The following is an 18,189-nucleotide window of genomic DNA, read 5'->3' as shown; positions in this document are numbered from 1 at the left end:
AGAATTCTCTAGGGGAAAAAACACAGGCTGCTAAGAAAATCCACTACTCCATTTTTGGCACATACCTCAAGTAAGGCACTAGATCAAGTACCAGAACTTTCAATAAATATATTGTATTATTCATGTTATTTTTTCTGTGGTAAAAAGGTCATATGGTATAGATAGTTGGTGAAAAGCATTTATCTTTTTTTTTTTAATGCCTATAGATTACAGCAGAAAAAAATAAGTGGCCGAAAAGAAGGGTGGATTTAGCTAACATATCAGTAATTACAATAGCTTAATTTCATTGCAGGCAACTTCTGTAACTTCTAGAATTGTTTAAGGAAACTACAATGTGATTTTATGTTGTTTGTGAGTATACAGATGGAATCAAAATAGCAAAAGCCCTGAACGCGTTTAGGTTCAAACGCAGTACGTGCAAAGGCGCAAATGTCGCACGTTGTGTTAAAAGTAACATCCGACTTTTAATTTGTAACAGCTGCCTTTGTTAAGCTCTGTTTTTCCAGGTGCGCAGTTCACTTGTAGCACCCTTCTTTCTAACCACTGAAGTACCGACAGCAAGCTCTACCTCCCACAGTCCCTCATGGCTATCCACACCTCCCACAATTCCTGCCAAGCCCCTGGTGACGTTGCAGAGCCGCGGCCCACCTGATCTGTCAACTTCGGTCACGTGATCCACCTCCCGAGAGCCGCCATTTTGAAGCGCTTGTGGCTTGAGTTGTCGGCGTGCGTGTTCTATTTTTAGGTGTAGAGAGGGGGGAATTGCTGTGGTTCGAGATTTCCCCTCGTGGGGTTGGGGTGGACAAAGCGGAATAACAGTCAGTGCAAAGGGTGAGGTAAGTTTCTGCTGGTGATTTGGTTGCTAAGTCTGATCTAGAGTCCATGTGCAAGGAAACAGGCCGTGTACGGGCATCTTCTTGTATTCTCTTAGTTCTCTGTAATGTTAAACGTGGCGTTGTATATCTTTCCTAAAATACAACAAACAGAACTGCGTTTCTGGGTCGTTGTGGGAGTTGCAGTTCGGCCACATATTGGGATCTACAGGTTGGAGAGCAATACGTGCTTTGTGGAGGCGTGTGCGACCTGCCTCCTTCGGGAGCAGTTTGAAAACAAACTCAGACACAGTGTAACTCCATGCATCCTGTATCTTTTTCTCATGCAAACTTGTAATGGACTGACTCAGTAATGTACATAGAGAACAAAGATTCCTGACTAGTAATGCATGTAATGTGTAAGGTTAATCACTAATTGGCTGAGGAAATGCTAGTATTATTTCCTAGTATTTATATATTGTCCGTTCATTTATGCAGTTATTTAGAGAGATTATACCTCATTTACATTAGTCCCTGCCTCAGGGGAGCTTCTAATGTAACTTTCTATCACAAGCACACACAGTTGGGTCAGTTTTTTTAGTCACCAATTACCCTGGCTGTATGTTTTGGAGTGTCCCAGGAAAACAGAGTGCTGCACCTTACTGCCCTACATAAGTGTGACATAAAACATGGCTATTTTCAAGGCATATTAAAGAGATGATATTGCATTTCTAAGTTGTTCAGTTTCAGAATATGATCTGGAGGTTCAACATTCCTATTTTGGCACATAAGTCCCAGATAAAAATAACTAGATGTTACTGGGCCCATAAACACTTTAGGGCCCCTCTAAACTTGGGGAATAAGTAATAATGAAACTGCATATTAGTCAGTGCCACAGCTTCAGCAATGTCCACTTCTTTATAACCACCCCCTGTTTGTATGAGTCTTAACATTAAATTATTATTGGTCAAGAAACAGAACAGACATGGAAAGTTTAATTTCCAAATGGTCATTTTAAAGGTGACTCTTAACATCTGGCACCTATGGTAACCCAGCCCTATCAAGTAATTACAGCTCAGTGTAAACATAATGTGTACCTATGTAACAGCACGTTAGAGTACAGGTATGGGACCTGTTATCCAAAATGCGTGGGACCTGGGGTTTTCCAGATTAGGGATCTTTCCGTAATTAAGATCTCCATCTTAAGTCTGCTAAAAATTACTAAATTGAATTACTATTGAATAAACCCAATAGGATTGTTTTGCCTCCAATAAGGATTAATTATATCTTAGTTGGGATCAAGTACAAGGTACTGTTTTATTATTACAGAGAAAAAGGAAACCATTTTTAAAAATTAGAATTATTTGCTTATAATGGAGTCTATGGGAGATGGCCATTCCATAATTCGGAACTTTCTGGATAAGGGATCCCATACCTGTACTAAGTATATTTTCCGTTGTTAGTGTTATGGCCTCTGGTAGGTCATGTCACGTGATGAATCAATAGCCATAAAAAAGACAGCAATTTTATTTTTAAATCACTGATTGGCTGGATACATTAAGAGGCTGCCCATCCTGCTACCAGCTGTGTTTAACTACAATTCGCAGCATCCTCAGATGTTGAACACTGGGGAATTCAGATTGGCAGTCAGTGAAGGGCTAATGGATGGACATCCCTGCATTAATTTGATGCCTGAATTTTGCTTGGAGTATTTTTAAGACTTAGTGACCTATAGAGCAAAAAATAAAAACAACTGTGAGGACCTGCAGCGCTGACACTTCAGTATTTGACACATGAAATTCCCATAGGGTTTAATATGGAGTATAGCCACCAGCAGTCCCTTGAGTTTATCTGTCTTAGAATAACGCCAGTATTTGTTGCCTAGAAGAACACTGCTTTTTAAAAATTCAAGCCATCTAAATAAAGGGTCCTGAAAGTTTTAATTAAAAACAGATTAATGGTTGTAAGGTGTTTATAGAATACTTTACGTAGAGTTTCTTTTTAACTTTTAATACTGGCCTGGTGTATTTTTGCTCTGCAGCTCTGTATTGTTTGTTTTGACCCTTTTTTCTATTATGTATATCCAGGACAACTATCGGACTACACACACATTCCTCTGGAAATGTATTCTTTTACTTGTCTCTAGAAAATAATTAACAGTACTATTAATAGCTGAAAAAAAAACCATGGAGTGAATACAAATTTGGACCAAAAAATATACTTGAGCAATAAGAATAAAAATCTAATGTAGCAATAGCTAGAAGAAAAAAAAAGCAGTGATTTTATAGCTGACTTAATATATTAAAACTTATATAATAAAACAGTATAAAAACATATTCTTTATTTGGTCTGTTAGCAATCTTTTCTGTTTTGTGTTACTACTTAACAATGAGTAATTTGCGGGTTTCTTTTATATAACAGCCAGAGGAATAGTAAACCTATTTCTGTAAATTGTGTTTTTAATGAGGTCAGGTCTGTTGATAGTGGTAACTTTAGTAACAACATTCCATTTGCTCTTCCTGCACAAAGACCACAAAATAGCTTGTGCTCCTCTGATAGCATTGCTTGTGCTGGCCCATGTCTGTTAACGTTTGCATTATAGCTGTAGAAAAAGCCTAAAATAGTATCCCTGCTCCCACCCTCTTTTTTTCTGGTTCTTGAGATCTCTGCGGAAACATGCTTAAGATGGTTTTCAACAGCTGCTGTAACCTCAATATTGAACACTTTCAGTAGTGTTCAGTTATTTCATTGTGTCTTTATTTGAAAAATCCACAGTATCTTCCTTTTCATTAGAAGAGTAAAAAATTAGATATCTCTTAAAAATAAGCCTTGCGAAAAATGTCGAGGGATATAGAAAAGAATCGGCAGAGAATTTCCAAACTTAATATATGAACACACTTAAATCTACAGTTGAGAACTAAAAAACATATTAAATAAGTTATACATACATATAACCAGCAAGCATTCAGTCATTGCCTAAAATATAAAAGCAAGAAGTAAATGTCTGATCTGGCAGGTTACTAGAAACCTAGAATATGCATTTATTTTTTTCTAAGTAAATTTCCTAAATTTTTTTTTTAAAGCAATATTATTATGTGTATAATATGTTTAGAAATGTATTGTTTAAAAGTACCATGTGTGAGAGCCAACAGTTGACTTTTAGTATAAATTTATGTACAGTGTGTTGTTTTTAAAGACTGGCATATATAGAATCAGTTAACTGGAAACCTGTTTCTACAAAGCTCCAAATTATGGGAAGGCTTTTTCCCACAGACTGCATTTTAATCAAATAATTCACATTTTTAAAATTTCCCTTTTTCTGTAATAAAACAACACCTAATACTTGATCCCAACTAAGATTGAATAAATCCAATAGGATAGCTTTGCCTCCAATAAGGATTAATTATATGTTTAAAATATTTTTTAATTGAAAAGTAATTGAAAGTATAGTGATCCAAATTAAAGGAGTACCACTTATCCAGAAAACCCCAGGTTTCAGGCATTGTGGACAACAGGTCCTATATCTGTACAAGGTTTTTCTTTTTAAGAATGTTGTGTCCTTAAGCACGTCTGCTGAAGTGCAAACTTTAGGCCTTGAGGCAAAATTAATTATAATACTTCTCTTGGAATTCAACAGTGTATGCCAAGGGTTATATCTTTTGCTTTAAAGCCATTGGTGATAGTGTGTATTACTTTGGTGTGTAATTTCAGAAAATGTATGTTTTTTGTTATTGTTTAAAAAAAAAAAAGCCAAAATTGCTTTGAGAAATGTCAGTACCATATTTCAGAGTTTTTGGATAATAGATCCCACAGCTGTACTAAAGCTAACAATATATTTCTAGATCAGTAATTTTTCTCAGATAATGCTTAATACTAGAATTGACCCAGACAGTAACCTATGGCAACCAATCAAATATCTGCATACATTATTTACTTGCAGCTTGCTCGACACACTAATCACTTACAGATAGTCATGGGTTACTGCCCAAGGGGGAAAATTCCCAGTGTTAGTAAATGAGCCATACTTTGGCTCATAACTTTCCTAATGTAGTCATGAATGTGTAACTGGGTACTTCAGTAAACTGCTTATATTATGAAAACAAAAATAAAAAATCTACATTGTCGAAATTCTTAGAAGCACTTAGACCAAGTTTACAATATGTTGTGTAGTTATGTTCTTTTAACACCTTAGACGCCAACCCAGTGAATGGGCAGCATTTGCTGCTTTTTGTTTTGAAGGGAGTATTGGTTGTAGAAAAAAACTTCTGAAAAACAGCACAAACATTGACTGATTTAGGCAGAGAAGTGCTAAATTGCACAAGTTCAGTTGTCAGTAGCCACAAATCAGCAGTTCAGAGCAGTCTTCCTCAAGTTAGAAAATGAAAGCAAAAATCTGATTGGTTGCTACTGCAGTCTGCTGTCCTAAGGTCTGGAAATATTACTGAACATAAAGAACTGTGAATTCTTCTATAAGTTTTGAAGGCAACATTTTGAATTACTACAAATTAACTTTCAGTGCAAGCTTCAGTGAAAACACTGGGTTTCCATCACCTAATGAATAAGAGCAATTTTGTACATGAGAAACAATTTTTTGTTTGACTGCCTGCTAATTCATATTTTTTTTTGTAATCCACTAACAGCATTTTATTATGTCTAATTATAAATATTTTTGAGGGTCTCCCTAGCAACTTTAACTTATTGCTTGTATACTCTATTAACAGATGTACCATAGCAATATTTCCAAAACATATGCCCAGTTTCATTTCTACATTGAACTGTTCCTTTAAATCTCTACTGCATGAAGTGAGTGCAGTTGTCATCTTTACAAGTTAGAGCTTCTACTAATTTATATAAATTAAAAGTAGCACAAAGATCTGCAGATGTTAGCCCTTTTGTCAGTTACTCGTTTGGTGACAGATTATTAAAACATAGTACAGACAGGCACAAACACATTGCAATGTAGCCTTTAGAGGCCCATATTTAAAGCACCTAAATAGCATCAACGCAAATCTTATTCCAGTACTCCTTCAGACTGATTACACCATTATGCCAGACCTGTTAATATATTGCAGCTCTAATACCTGGGAACTTGTAGTCTGTCACCTGATGGTTTTTTTTTATTGTATTTAAAGTACTGTCTTTTCTAGGAAAAATTACATCATTTTTTTAAAGCTATATCAGCCACATCGTCCACAAGAGGTTGTTCTACAGATAGTAATAAGACAGAAGTTTTATGATACACGTGGTGGCAGAATTGAATGAGGAAGTCTAGCCTTTTAAGGAATTAACATTCCAGGCTGCTTGATAGGCAGTGTAAGCCTGACCTCTAATCAACCTCACATACCACAGTATTGTCTGTGGTTTCTTTATATAATGTGTCATTTTAGGAAATAAGAACTACTTGTGAGAGAGTTGTTTTTGCTTTTTCTTTTCCCTGTTTTTTGTTGTTTTTTTTAAGTACAGAATGCAGTCTGTGGATAAAGGACCCAAGTGCCACAGATGATCTGCAGCAGTAAACTGCATATGCATATCTGATTTACACTTCTGTCCTTAGGCAATAAGCAAGTCACAATTGTAGAAAATCATCAACATGGGTAATTCCCACCTACCTTAAAGTAACCATGAAAAAGTAAAATATGACATAAATCATCCTCCCCTCAGAACCACATCAGTCATTAGTTCCTGTCTAAGTCACTCAGATATACAAATGTATCTGTTTATAAATGAGCCTATGTTTGATTGCTTCAGAAAAATGATTATAGTTTATATAATCATGGCTGTGGCATGGGGATGGATATATATTATCTGCTATAGCAGATAATAGGCTCTGTAGAATACAGTGGTGTTTTACAGAGCTTTTCTGCTTTGTACCCTGTACATTTCTTTTTTTCTAGCTTGAATGGCTGCACCTGAGGCTATGCAACAGTTTATATAAACTATAGCCATATAGTCATTCTAAACCAAACACACAACTTTACCAGTGCAGGGTAGCAGTACATTATATTTTGCTGTTACTATTCCTTTAATTGTGTATAGTGTTTTTTTGTTGGTTTGCAGTGTTTAATTTATAATTTAACAGAAGCACAACAGAAACAAAAGAATGACACACAGCTCTGGCGTTCTTTGTGGAATATATAGTACATGTAACTATATTTTCACTAGCTCAAAATAAGCAGAATCAGAATGCATACACATTTTTTGTGTATGTTTAATATACTGTTGTCGAGTGCTTTGTACTCAATAGGATTTAGCAGTGCAACAAAAAAAAAGAAATTTATCATCATAGATACAGCATTTAGGTCACATTGTGTGGGCTTCCTCAGAATCTCTTAGTAATAAGTCTTGTTGAGTGCAGTACCTTCGTTACAGCTGCATCCCCAGGCAGTCCCGGGAATGGCACTCTGTATTTTTGAAATTGCTGTAATTTCCAAACTTCAGCAGACTGAAAATACAGCACTGAAAATTGAGTTCACTAAGAGAACAACTTAACTTCCCTGCTTCCTGAAAAGATTGTATGTAAAAGGACTCTATTTTCGGCTGGCCTTTTGCACAAAAAATCTCAACAGTACAAAAATGCAAAAATCTACCAGTACACTGTATCGATCAGTTCCATCAGCAGGGCCACTTTCAGGAATCATGGGAACCCATTCTTCAGGCCTTCTGGGTTGTTGAGGTTGGGTCCTGCCAGATAAGTAGAATGAGATCTCATTTAATGAAAAGACGTCTCTTTTTAGGCAGTGTCCCTAATCACTTCTGGTTTCCCAAAAACACAAGGTTAGTTACCCTAATTTCATCATGCCACTGAAAGGATTCCCGTCTTGCCCCAGTCTTGGTTTTTAAAGTCGTTTGGAAAATTTAAAGTAGTACAATAGAAAGTTATCAACAGCAGCACAATCCTCCAAAAAAAGGTCATTCTTTATTAGCTCTGCATAAAAGGTGGAGACAGGGCAGGGGCTTACAAGTTTCAGGCATTTCCGCCCTTAATCATGCAGAGGAATGTGCAGCCAGTTCTCTGGAGTCTTAAAGGTAGTAAGCCAGAAGCAGTAAATATGCACTTCCTAATGTATTTGTAATGTCTAAATTATGTACTGTACTTTCCTTTGACAATGGACAAAGTACACTTATGAATAGTATTCGCATATAGCTTTAGTTTGTCTTATAGGAAGGGTAGCTTTTTTTTTTTTTTAAAGGTAATCCTGTACTGAAAAGGTAGTATAATGGCAACCCAGATTTTTTTTTTTTTTTTTTTGGTTCTAGAAAAATCATCAATAATGTCTGTATTGAAATAATCTTTGAGTGTGGAATAACTATCTCTCTGCAATGAAAGGGGCAATTTATTCATAACTAACCACATGTTTAAAATAAACAGAATAAAAAATAGTATTAGTCCACATCTTGCTATGCTGCAGTATAAGTTGCAAAATCATTAGATAAGCCTAAAGGCAATCTCATCTCGGCAATCTTCTCCATTATCTTAATTGTCAGGCTAAATTACTATTTGTTGCACATAAAATATTCATTTACTATATAGCAATGCATACACAGCTGCTAATTTTTTTTAATTCCTACTGTTTTGAAACTGCAATGACAATAAATATAGGGGCCTATTTATCAAGCTGTGTTATGATTAACACTGGAAAACATGTACAGAAATTGTATGCAAAATAAATTGCATATTCATAGTTGTGCATTACTACTCAAGTGTGATTTTACACTTCCTTGTAGTCATCTATTATAAAGAAAGAACTAATTGCAGTTGTGCGTGCAGATCTCTCGATTTAGCCAGCAGGTGGAAGTGAGTAGTAGAGTTCCTAGTAATTGCCACTAAGCATAGAATGCTTGCTATAAACCTAGATTGTGCAAATGGTAACATTACCTATATTAGTTTCCCACTGTTTTCATGTTAATCACTGACATGCATTGCTGCAATGGTAAATACAGGTATGGGTCCTATTATCCAGAATGCTTGGGACCTGGGGCTTTCCGGATAAGGGATCTTTCCATAAGTTGGATCTCCATACCTTAAGTCTTTTAAATATTAATTAATTTAAATAATAAACTCAGTAGGATTGTTTTGCCTCTAATAAGGATTGATTCTTTCTTGTCATTTTAAAAAATGATTTGCTTATAATGGAGACGGCCATTCCGTAATTCGGAACTTTCTGGTTAACGGGTTTCCGGATAACGAATCCCATACCTGTACCAGAAAAGTTTTTATAAAGAGCTCCTCATTTTTGTCTTACAATGTCATTATCTTCTTACAAAAATAAGAATAAGGCAGTACTGGGCAATAATGTTTGGTAAAGTAAAGTATACTCATAAGAATGTCCAATGCATGAGAGGCGATGAGCATAACATCTGCAAATGTAGAAGGCAGCTGTTAGATTAGTTATTTTTGATTCCCAATAATGCTGCTTCAAAGGTATTTTCATTCATTTGCCCCAGTGATAAGATTCTTCACATGTGGCATTACCCATAGTGTATAGTGGTTCTTTTGAATTGGTTAAGTAAATTATTACAGAAAGTGTTGTGTATTTCTCTGTTTCACTTATTTTCATTCTGCTTTATATATAACTTTTTTTTTTCTTTTTTAAATACTTTTTAGATATCATGGAAAACTCGGAATGTGTAACAATGGCAATACAAAACACGGAAGAACCAAAAGCTCATCAAACCAAACTCAAACATGACCCGTTAATTCATGTTATTCAAAAACTATCTGCAGTGGTTGAGAATGATAAGCCTAGCAGGTGTTTTGAAGGAAGAAAACGTTCTCATCCAGATAAAGAAATGCAGTTGGATATTCATGAAAGCTGTGCCTCTCCATCTATATCAGATCTAGATATTCATCCTAAAAGAATTAAAGCAGAAGCAGTCATTGATCATTCACATGCAGACCTTTTTTTACCAAGAGAAAGAAAGGCAATGTTTTATCAGTGTAGTCTTTGTAATTTCCTATCTCACTCTTTTGAAACCCTAAAAATTCACGTAAAGAATCACGGTCAGCAAAATGAAATCATTCTTATGTGCTCTGAGTGCCATATAACCTTTAAGAAACATGAAGATCTTGAAGGTCACATAAAAAAACATTGTGAGACTGAGGACACTTTGCATCCACAGCAGTGTAAGCAGCTATCTACATCTCCAGATTTCCCTGAAAAAGTAAGAAAAAAATGGTATGCACATGAGGACTATGGGTTGTATCGATGTCTGATTTGTAAATATACCTGTGGTCAACAACGTATGTTAAAAACTCATGCTTGGAAGCATGCAGGTGAGGTTGACTGTTCATATCCCATATTTGAAGAAGAGAATGAGTCTGCTGGTCTGCCAGATTCCACTGTTGCTCATAGTCCACATGGGAGTGAATCAGTTTTATCTGAAGATACTGAAAGTAGACCTAACTCTCAAACACCTGACAAGGTTCAGGTATGTGATTCTTTGTTGCTGGAAAATACAGTAAAAAATACAGAGACTATAAATTCAACAACTAATCCAGAGACAATCGAAGTTGTAGTGGTAGATGATTCTTTATCAGATGCAGACCAAGATAACATGATTACAAATAGCCTGCTGTCTTCTGCCCAGAAAATCATTAGCTGTAGTCAGAACAAAAAAGGCCATGTAAATGTAATTGTGGAGCGTTTGCCAAGTGCAGAAGAAACTGTTTCGCAAAAAGCACTCTTGATTAGCAATGATTTGGCGGTTAAAAAGAAAATTGTCCCCCGTGATTCCCAGATTGTTTGTGAAGGCTCAGTTGAAGTCTACCATGCAGACAAAAATGTGGTTGAAAATGAAGAGATTATCATAGGCTGGAGTAATACAATTAAAACTGGAGATTTTCATGAAAGTAATGAAAATTTTCCTCCAGTGAGAAGGAGAACAAATTCTGAATGCTTACGATTACACTCTTTGGCTGCAGAAGCACTGGTAACAATGCCTATTAGTGTTGTTGAATGTCCCAAGTCCAGCCTCCGAATTCTTAGTAAGCCTGATTCACTAGATCCAGATACCGGACAGCAAGAGGGTGATCGAAACTTTGCAACATACTCCAAAATAGTGTCATCTAAGATGCCTGAAAAAGTAGATGGCTGTGGACAGACTGTTATTAACCTTAAAGAAAGTCAAGAAGGAAGTGAGCTGAAAGAAGCACCTATAAAGATGGGTATTAGCATGTCTTTGCTTAAAGTCATTGAAAAACTAAGGGAACGGACAGATCAAAATGCTACAGATGATGACATTTTGAAAGAGTTAAGGGACAATGCTCAAACAGAATCTACAGTTGACTTTGCCTCTAGCAGCAATGTCGTAGAATACTTACCTCATGCTGAACGTCCATACCGATGTCGCCTGTGCCATTACTCTAGTGACAACAAAGGTTACATAAAACAGCACTTGCGAGTTCATAGACAAAGGCAGCCCTATCAGTGTCCCATTTGTGAACATATAGCTGACAATAGCAGTGATTTGGAAAACCATATGATAAACCACTGCAAAACAAGGATGTATGAATGTAAACATTGTGCAGAGTCATTTTATTATAAGGTAAGTGTGTAAAACTGTTTCTGATCTTTACTAACCTTAAATGATTTCTAATATTTCTGTGACAATACACTGAAAGTATAGTCTTCCTCTAATATAGCCTTCTTTGAATTCTCTATGTAGGTTTGCATTTTTTTTTCTGCTGGGCAAAATTTAAAATGTACAGTGGTGCGTGAAAGTTTGTAAACCCTTTAAAATGTTCTATATTTTTATATGAATGTGGGCTAAAACGTCATCTGATTTTCAAGTTTTAAAGGTAGATGAAGAAAACAATGAAACAAAAATTATTATTTTTGGTTGTGCATTTATTAAAATAAAAAATGATCCAATAACATATCTGCATGTGGCAAAAGTAAGTGAATCATGCTCTATTTGGTGTAACTCTCTTGTGCAGCAATAACTGGAACTAAACATTTGCCGCTTCATCAGTCCTGCACATTGAATTTTAGCCCATTCCTCCATACAGAACAGCTTCAGCTCTTGGATGATGGTGGGTTTCCTCCCATGAACCGCTCGCTTTAGGTCTTTCCTCAACATTTCAATTGGATTAAGGTCAGGACTTTCACTTGGCCATTCCATAACATTCACTTTATTCTTTTTTAACCATTCTTTGCTAGAACGATTTGTGTGTTCAGGATAGTTGTCTTGCTGCTTGACCCACTGTCTTTTGAGATTCAGTCCAAAGACAGATGTCTTGACATAATCTTTTAGAATTCTCTGTTATAGTTCAGAATGTTCCATCTATGATGGCAAGCTGTCCAGGCCCAGATTTCTTTCTCCAAATGTACCGCTCCTCATTTAAACCTAAAAGTTCTATTTTGGCTTTATCCATTCACAAAACATTCTTCAAGTATCCTTCTGCTTTGTCCACATAACCTTTAGCAAACTGTAACTGGCCTTCAGTTGTTAGAAGTTACCCTGCGTTCCTTTGTAACCTTTTGCACTATTTAGACACCTTGCAGTTGGAGTTATCTTTGATGGTCGGCCACTTCTGGTTAGCAACAGTCTTGACTTGCCTCCATTTGTAAACAGTCTGACTGACTTGATTGGTAGAGTCCAAACTCTTTAGAGATTGTTGTGTAACCTTTATCAGCTTTATGGGCTTTCTGAGCTCTTCAGACACCTCTTTTGTTCAAGCCATGATACACACCCACAAATGTGTTGGATGTCTAATCATGCCTGCTGGATCTCCGTTCTTTAAATAAAACAGGGTCTCTCACTCACACGTGATAGTCATCCCTTTGACTGAAAACAACAGAATCTGATTTCCCCTTCAAATTTTATGATAATCCCAAGGATTGAATCATTATTTTTCAATAAATACATGACCATATATAATTTGTTTAATAATTTTAGCCTGTTCTGTTAATGCCTTTTAATGAGATGATATTTTTTTAACTAGCATAATATCTAAGGCTATTGTGATACCAAAATCTACTGTATTGATATTGGTATGTATAGTTTAATTCAGGAACATAAGGATTTTGTCCTGAGACAGGGCACAGCACCCTGTTCCGCATACTATGCAAAGAATGAATGTGCTTTGAGATAAGCCATGGAACATATGGATCACTACTTGAATCTTTCTTGAATTTATACCCCATGTAATGGTGGGTGGGAAGATGTTTGTATTACAGAAATTGTGAATCAGCCAAAACACACACGATATCCTCTCTTACCTCACAGAATCCGTAGGATCTGCTCCCATAGGTTCACCTATGTCCTGTGCTAATCATAGAACATATTTAGACATATTATTCCTATTATAAGTCTTACATTTGCTTTGCAGTTATAGTGCCAAAACCCTTCAAGTATTCTGTAGATTTGTCAAATCTTTGGTAGTAGTATTATTGCCCTTCACTTGGAACCCCTTGTTGGCATAGTCCTTTCCCTGGAAAAGCCCCTTAGAACATTAATTGCACCTACCTTTAAAGTGGAAATTACTTTGGTTCATGCAAAGTTGACCTTAAAAGGGGATAGCTAGAAGACAGAGCTTCATAGAAGCTACGTTGTAGTAGTGATTGAAATGCCATGGATTATTGATAGCAGGAGTGTTGCTGCATATTTTCGTGGGACTGTCGGGTTCCAATCCCTGTCTGTTGCCGTAAATGTGAAGCCAGAACAAGACTAAATATTTGCTGCCTTTGAGTGACCTTTTATACATATATCTCCCAGTATGCTTTGTATTTGAATTACATCATGCATTAGTGAGGTGTGGGCCAGTCCGATACCCATGGGTTTGGGCCGACCTCGGTACATCACCAGTGGGTTCTGGCTGAGCTTTTCCGCTCGCCCTCCCTGCATGCAACCTTACCCTGCTGGCAGCTCTCTTCCAGCTTCTCTATTTATAGGTGTGCGCCCGGAAGCCCCACCCCTTTTGTGACTTCTTTGCGGGTCTATAAATAGAGGAAGGAAGACTGGTTGGGAGCGGGCGGGTTAGAGTCGGGTGCGCATCACTATGGTGCACAAAGCTGCTACCTATGACTGCCAATCATTAAGAAACCCCTCTGTGCTTTACCGAGCTCAGGGCATACTAAATAACGTTTTAAATCAACAAGTAAAAAAACAAATTAACAAATGTTTTAATTTTGTACTAATGATGCAACTAGGTATTGCAGTCTTTAAATTCTATAGTATTGCTAGCCCACAAACCACAGGTTAGCTTTATACTGTTTGCTCTACTGTTCTGCTGAAGACAGAATAAGGTATATTTCTAAGAACTATGACAGGAGAGAAGCAAGGGAGAGAAACAAAGAATGAATTTGTGATGACCAAGGAAAAAAGTTGTCCTCTATAGAAATTTCAGAACTATGACCAAGGGTATAAATTCTAGATAGTCTACTTGAAAGCACATATAAAGGCTTTTTTGATAACCTATTAACCCTTTCACTGTCTGCCATTTTGGACAAAGCGGAACTTCTACTGCCAGACAGTTTTTGAACATTTTGCACTGTTTCACTATAGGGGCCTTTCCTTGGGGGGACTTTTGGTTTACCCAGGAAAACGATATATTGTTTTTTTCAGGACAACCTAAGCTTTCAAAATATGGTAGAATTTTGGTGTAATTCCAATTCTGTAACAAGATATAGGCTTCTAAATGTCAAAAAAAAAAAAAAATTTTTAAATCATATTTTCTATAATATAAACACACATACCAGAAACAAATTACTTCATGCACAAAAATACAACTGATTTGGAAAGTCACATGTCTCCTGAACGTGCCAATACCAAATATATATAGTTTTATGGAGATTTCTCACTTGTATAGGTCAAAAACTCCCAGCAATACACTACCAAATTTCCAAACCGCTGCTCCAGAAGGCTGCATACTTTAGATTTCTAGGCCCAAAATTCCACTAACAGAAGGTTTATCCGAGAAAATTATACATTTCTGGAAAGAACAGATTCTGGGGAATCCAGAGTTGGTACAATTGTCTGTCTACTCCAAACTATCAAGTCACAATGCTTTCCTAAAGTTATTGGTTTTTTTCAAAATTTGTGAAATTTTTTAAAAATCGCTTCAAAGCTTCCATTTATAGTATCTTATCTCCTACAGGTCATAAAGTAACCAAATAAAACACCCTAAATATGAATGGCAGGGGTCCACTGAACAGTTTGATACCCAATATGTATAGGTTTACCTTAGTAATGTGACATGTAGGGGCCCCAGTGTGAACATGCCCCCATATAATATCTATCATTTCTGTCATTTCAACTCCTGCAAAATCAACACATTTACATCATTATACAGTGGTGTGAAAAACTATTTGCCCCCTTCCTGATTTCTTATTCTTTTGCATGTTTGTCACACTTAAATGTTTCTGCTCATCAAAAACCGTTAACTATTAGTCAAAGATAACATAATTGAACACAAGATGCAGTTTTCAAATGAAGGTTTACGTTATTAAGGGAGAAAAAAAACTCCAAATCTACATGGCCCTCTGTGAAAAAGTGATTGCCCCCCTTGTTAAAAAATAACTTAACTGTGGTTTATCACACCCCCAGTTCAATTTCTGTAGTCACCCCCAGGCCTGATTACTGCCACACCTGTTTCAATCAAGAAATCACTTAAATAGGAGCTACCTGACACAGAGAAGTAGACCAAAAGCACCTCAAAAGCTAGACATCATGCCAAGATCCAAAGAAATTGAGGAACAAATGAGAACAAAAGTAATTGAGATCTATCAGTCTGGTAAAGGTTATAAAGCCATTTCTAAAGCTTTGGGACTCCAGCGAACCACAGTGAGAGCCATTATCCACAAATGGCAAAAACATGGAACAGTGGTGAACCTTCCCAGGAGTGGCCGGCCGACCAAAATTACCCCAAGAGACAACTCATCCGAGAGGCCACAAAAGACCCCAGGACAACATCTAAAGAACTGCAGGCCTCACTTGCCTCAATTAAGGTCAGTGTTCACGACTCCACCATAAGAAAGAGACTGGGCAAAAACGGCCTGCATGGCAGATTTCCAAGGCGCAAACCACTTTTAAGCAAAAAGAACATTAAGGCTCGTCTCAATTTTGCTAAAAAAAAACATCTCAATGATTGCCAAGACTTTTGGGAAAATACCTTGTGGACCGACGAGACAAAAGTTGAACTTTTTGGAAGGTGCGTGTCCCGTTACATCTGGCGTAAAAGTAACACAGCATTTCAGAAAAAGAACATCATACCAACAGTAAAATATGGTGGTGGTAGTGTGATGGTCTGGGGTTGTTTTGCTGCTTCAGGACCTGGAAGGCTTGCTGTGATAGATGGAACCATGAATTCTACTGTCTACCAAAAAATCCTGAAGGAGAATGTCCGGCCATCTGTTCGTCAACTCAAGCTGAAGCGATCTTGGGTGCTGCAGCAGGACAATGACCCAAAACACACCAGCAAATCCACCTCTGAATGGCTGAAGAAAAACAAAATGAAGACTTTGGAGTGGCCTAGTCAAAGTCCTGACCTGAATCCTATTGAGATGTTGTGGCATGACCTTAAAGAGGCGGTTCATGCTAGAAAACCCTCAAATAAAGCTGAATTACAACAATTCTGCAAAGATGAGTGGGCCAAAATTCCTCCAGAGCGCTGTAAATGACTCGTTGCAAGTTATCGCAAACGCTTGATTGCAGTTATTGCTGCTAAGGGTGGCCCAACCAGTTATTAGGTTCAGGGGGCAATTACTTTTTCACACAGGGCCATGTAGGTTTGGATTTTTTTTCTCCCTAAATAATAAAAACCCTCATTTAAAAACTGCATTTTGTGTTTACTTGTGTTATCTTTGACTAATAGTTAAATGTGTTTGATGAGCAGAAACATTTTGTGTGACAAACATGCAAAAGAATAAGAAATCAGGAAGGGGGCAAATAGTTTTTCACACCACTGTATGTGGAATAAAGCTAGTATAAAGTATGCTCACTCCAGAAAGTCATATATTTTTGGAAAGTACACTTTCCCCCGAATCTAAAATGGGTACCCATGTCTCTCCCACATAGCATTTGGTACCAAGATAAAACACCCTAAATATGAATGCCAGGGGCCCACTAAGGTATAGGTTTACACAAATAAGTGGCATGTAGGGGCCCCAAAGGGAACATACCCCCATATGATCTGTCATTTCAGCTCCTGCAAAATCAACACATTTACATCCTTTATGTGGGATAATGCTGCAAAAAAGTATACTCACCCCAGAAAGCCATAATGGGAATCTATAAGGGGTACAAATTTCTTTTTACTTCAAAGTACCAAGCCGCAAAGCTTTCCTAAGTTTGATGATTTTCATGACATTTCAGAAAATTGCATAAAAATGTTGCAATTTGCCACATTTATCTCACACAATTTCTTGCATACAAAGGCAAATCACCCCAAATACCTAAGGTCTACTGAACAGTTTGATGCCCAATATGCATAGATATACCAAGGTCTGTGGTATGTACTGACCCCAAAATGAAAATAGCGCATATGGATTTCTCGCCTGCCAACTCAGCTTTTGCATACAGAGCCCCCTGACAGCGTATTATGTGCCGTAATGCCCCTAACTATCCAGAGACCCCCAGAAAACTGTATATTCTTGGAAAGTACACATTCTGATGAATACAAAATAGGTAAAGTTATACATGGCAGATAAAGTTACACATGGCAAAGCTATGCTAAAAACAGACCAGTAATACTAATACAGGGATAAAAATGCAATTAAACCACAAAAATTGTGCAAATTAGTGAAACGACAAAATAAGTCACATGACAGTGTAATTAGTTGTCAGAATATCTGATCCAATAGTCACACTGTCAAAATAAACAGTTTTTTTGTGTGCTGTATGTGTGTGTGTAAGTGTAAAAAAAAAAAAAAAAAAAAAAAATCACCCTTACCTGTCCTGAAGCTTGCCTGGTCCACAGTGCTGCAGTCCTGGTCCTCCATGTGCAGAAAGTCAGTGGGCCGGTGCTGGGGGGGAAGAAAGAAGCATGACCAAGCAGCAGACGCGATGCGATCGTCGCAGGGCCGACATTACAGCCCCCTGGCTCGTTGCCCAGGGGGCTGTCATCGCTAAAAACTCTGCAGGAGCGGAGAGTATCTTTATCTGCCAAACAACGTATGACGCACGTCGTTGGCAGATAAAGCCTTTTTCTGCAACGACGTACGCCATAAATCGTTGGCAGTAAAAAGGTTGAAGTTCTTTGCTAAATATGAGAACACCAGGGTTACATGTTAGTATTAGATCTTTGGTGGTAGGTGTTATAGCTTAAACAAAGGAGTTTGTTTTTTTTTGAGGACCTTTAATAATAAAAAAAAAACATTGTTACTCTACTTAGCAGTGGAGTAACAATGTTTTGTTTTGTTTTTTATTATTGAAGGTC

The 18,189-nt window shown here is 37.1% G+C and overlaps 1 protein-coding gene across 3 annotated transcripts in view; it reads left to right on the top strand.

The window, feature by feature from the left end:
* The first annotated feature begins 501 nt into the window (after nucleotides 1-501).
* Nucleotides 502-18,189, top strand: part of znf507 (zinc finger protein 507) — a 30,391-nt gene continuing 12,703 nt past the window's right edge. For 2 of the 3 annotated variants that reach the window (XM_002934374.5, XM_004913552.4), the window contains exons 1-2: nucleotides 502-836; nucleotides 9,418-11,357. In XM_002934374.5, coding sequence (XP_002934420.1) covers nucleotides 9,423-11,357 — 1,935 coding nt within the window. In that variant the 5' untranslated portion in view covers nucleotides 502-836; nucleotides 9,418-9,422. The remainder of the gene's footprint in view (nucleotides 837-9,417; nucleotides 11,358-18,189) is intronic. The other variant, XM_012962269.3, reaches the window with a different exon arrangement.

Source organism: Xenopus tropicalis, chromosome 4, assembly GCF_000004195.4.
Source record: "Xenopus tropicalis strain Nigerian chromosome 4, UCB_Xtro_10.0, whole genome shotgun sequence".
NCBI lineage: Eukaryota > Metazoa > Chordata > Amphibia > Anura > Pipidae > Xenopus > Xenopus tropicalis.
Note: the sequence above shows the minus strand (reverse complement) of the source record. Positions and strands in the feature narration are given on the sequence as shown.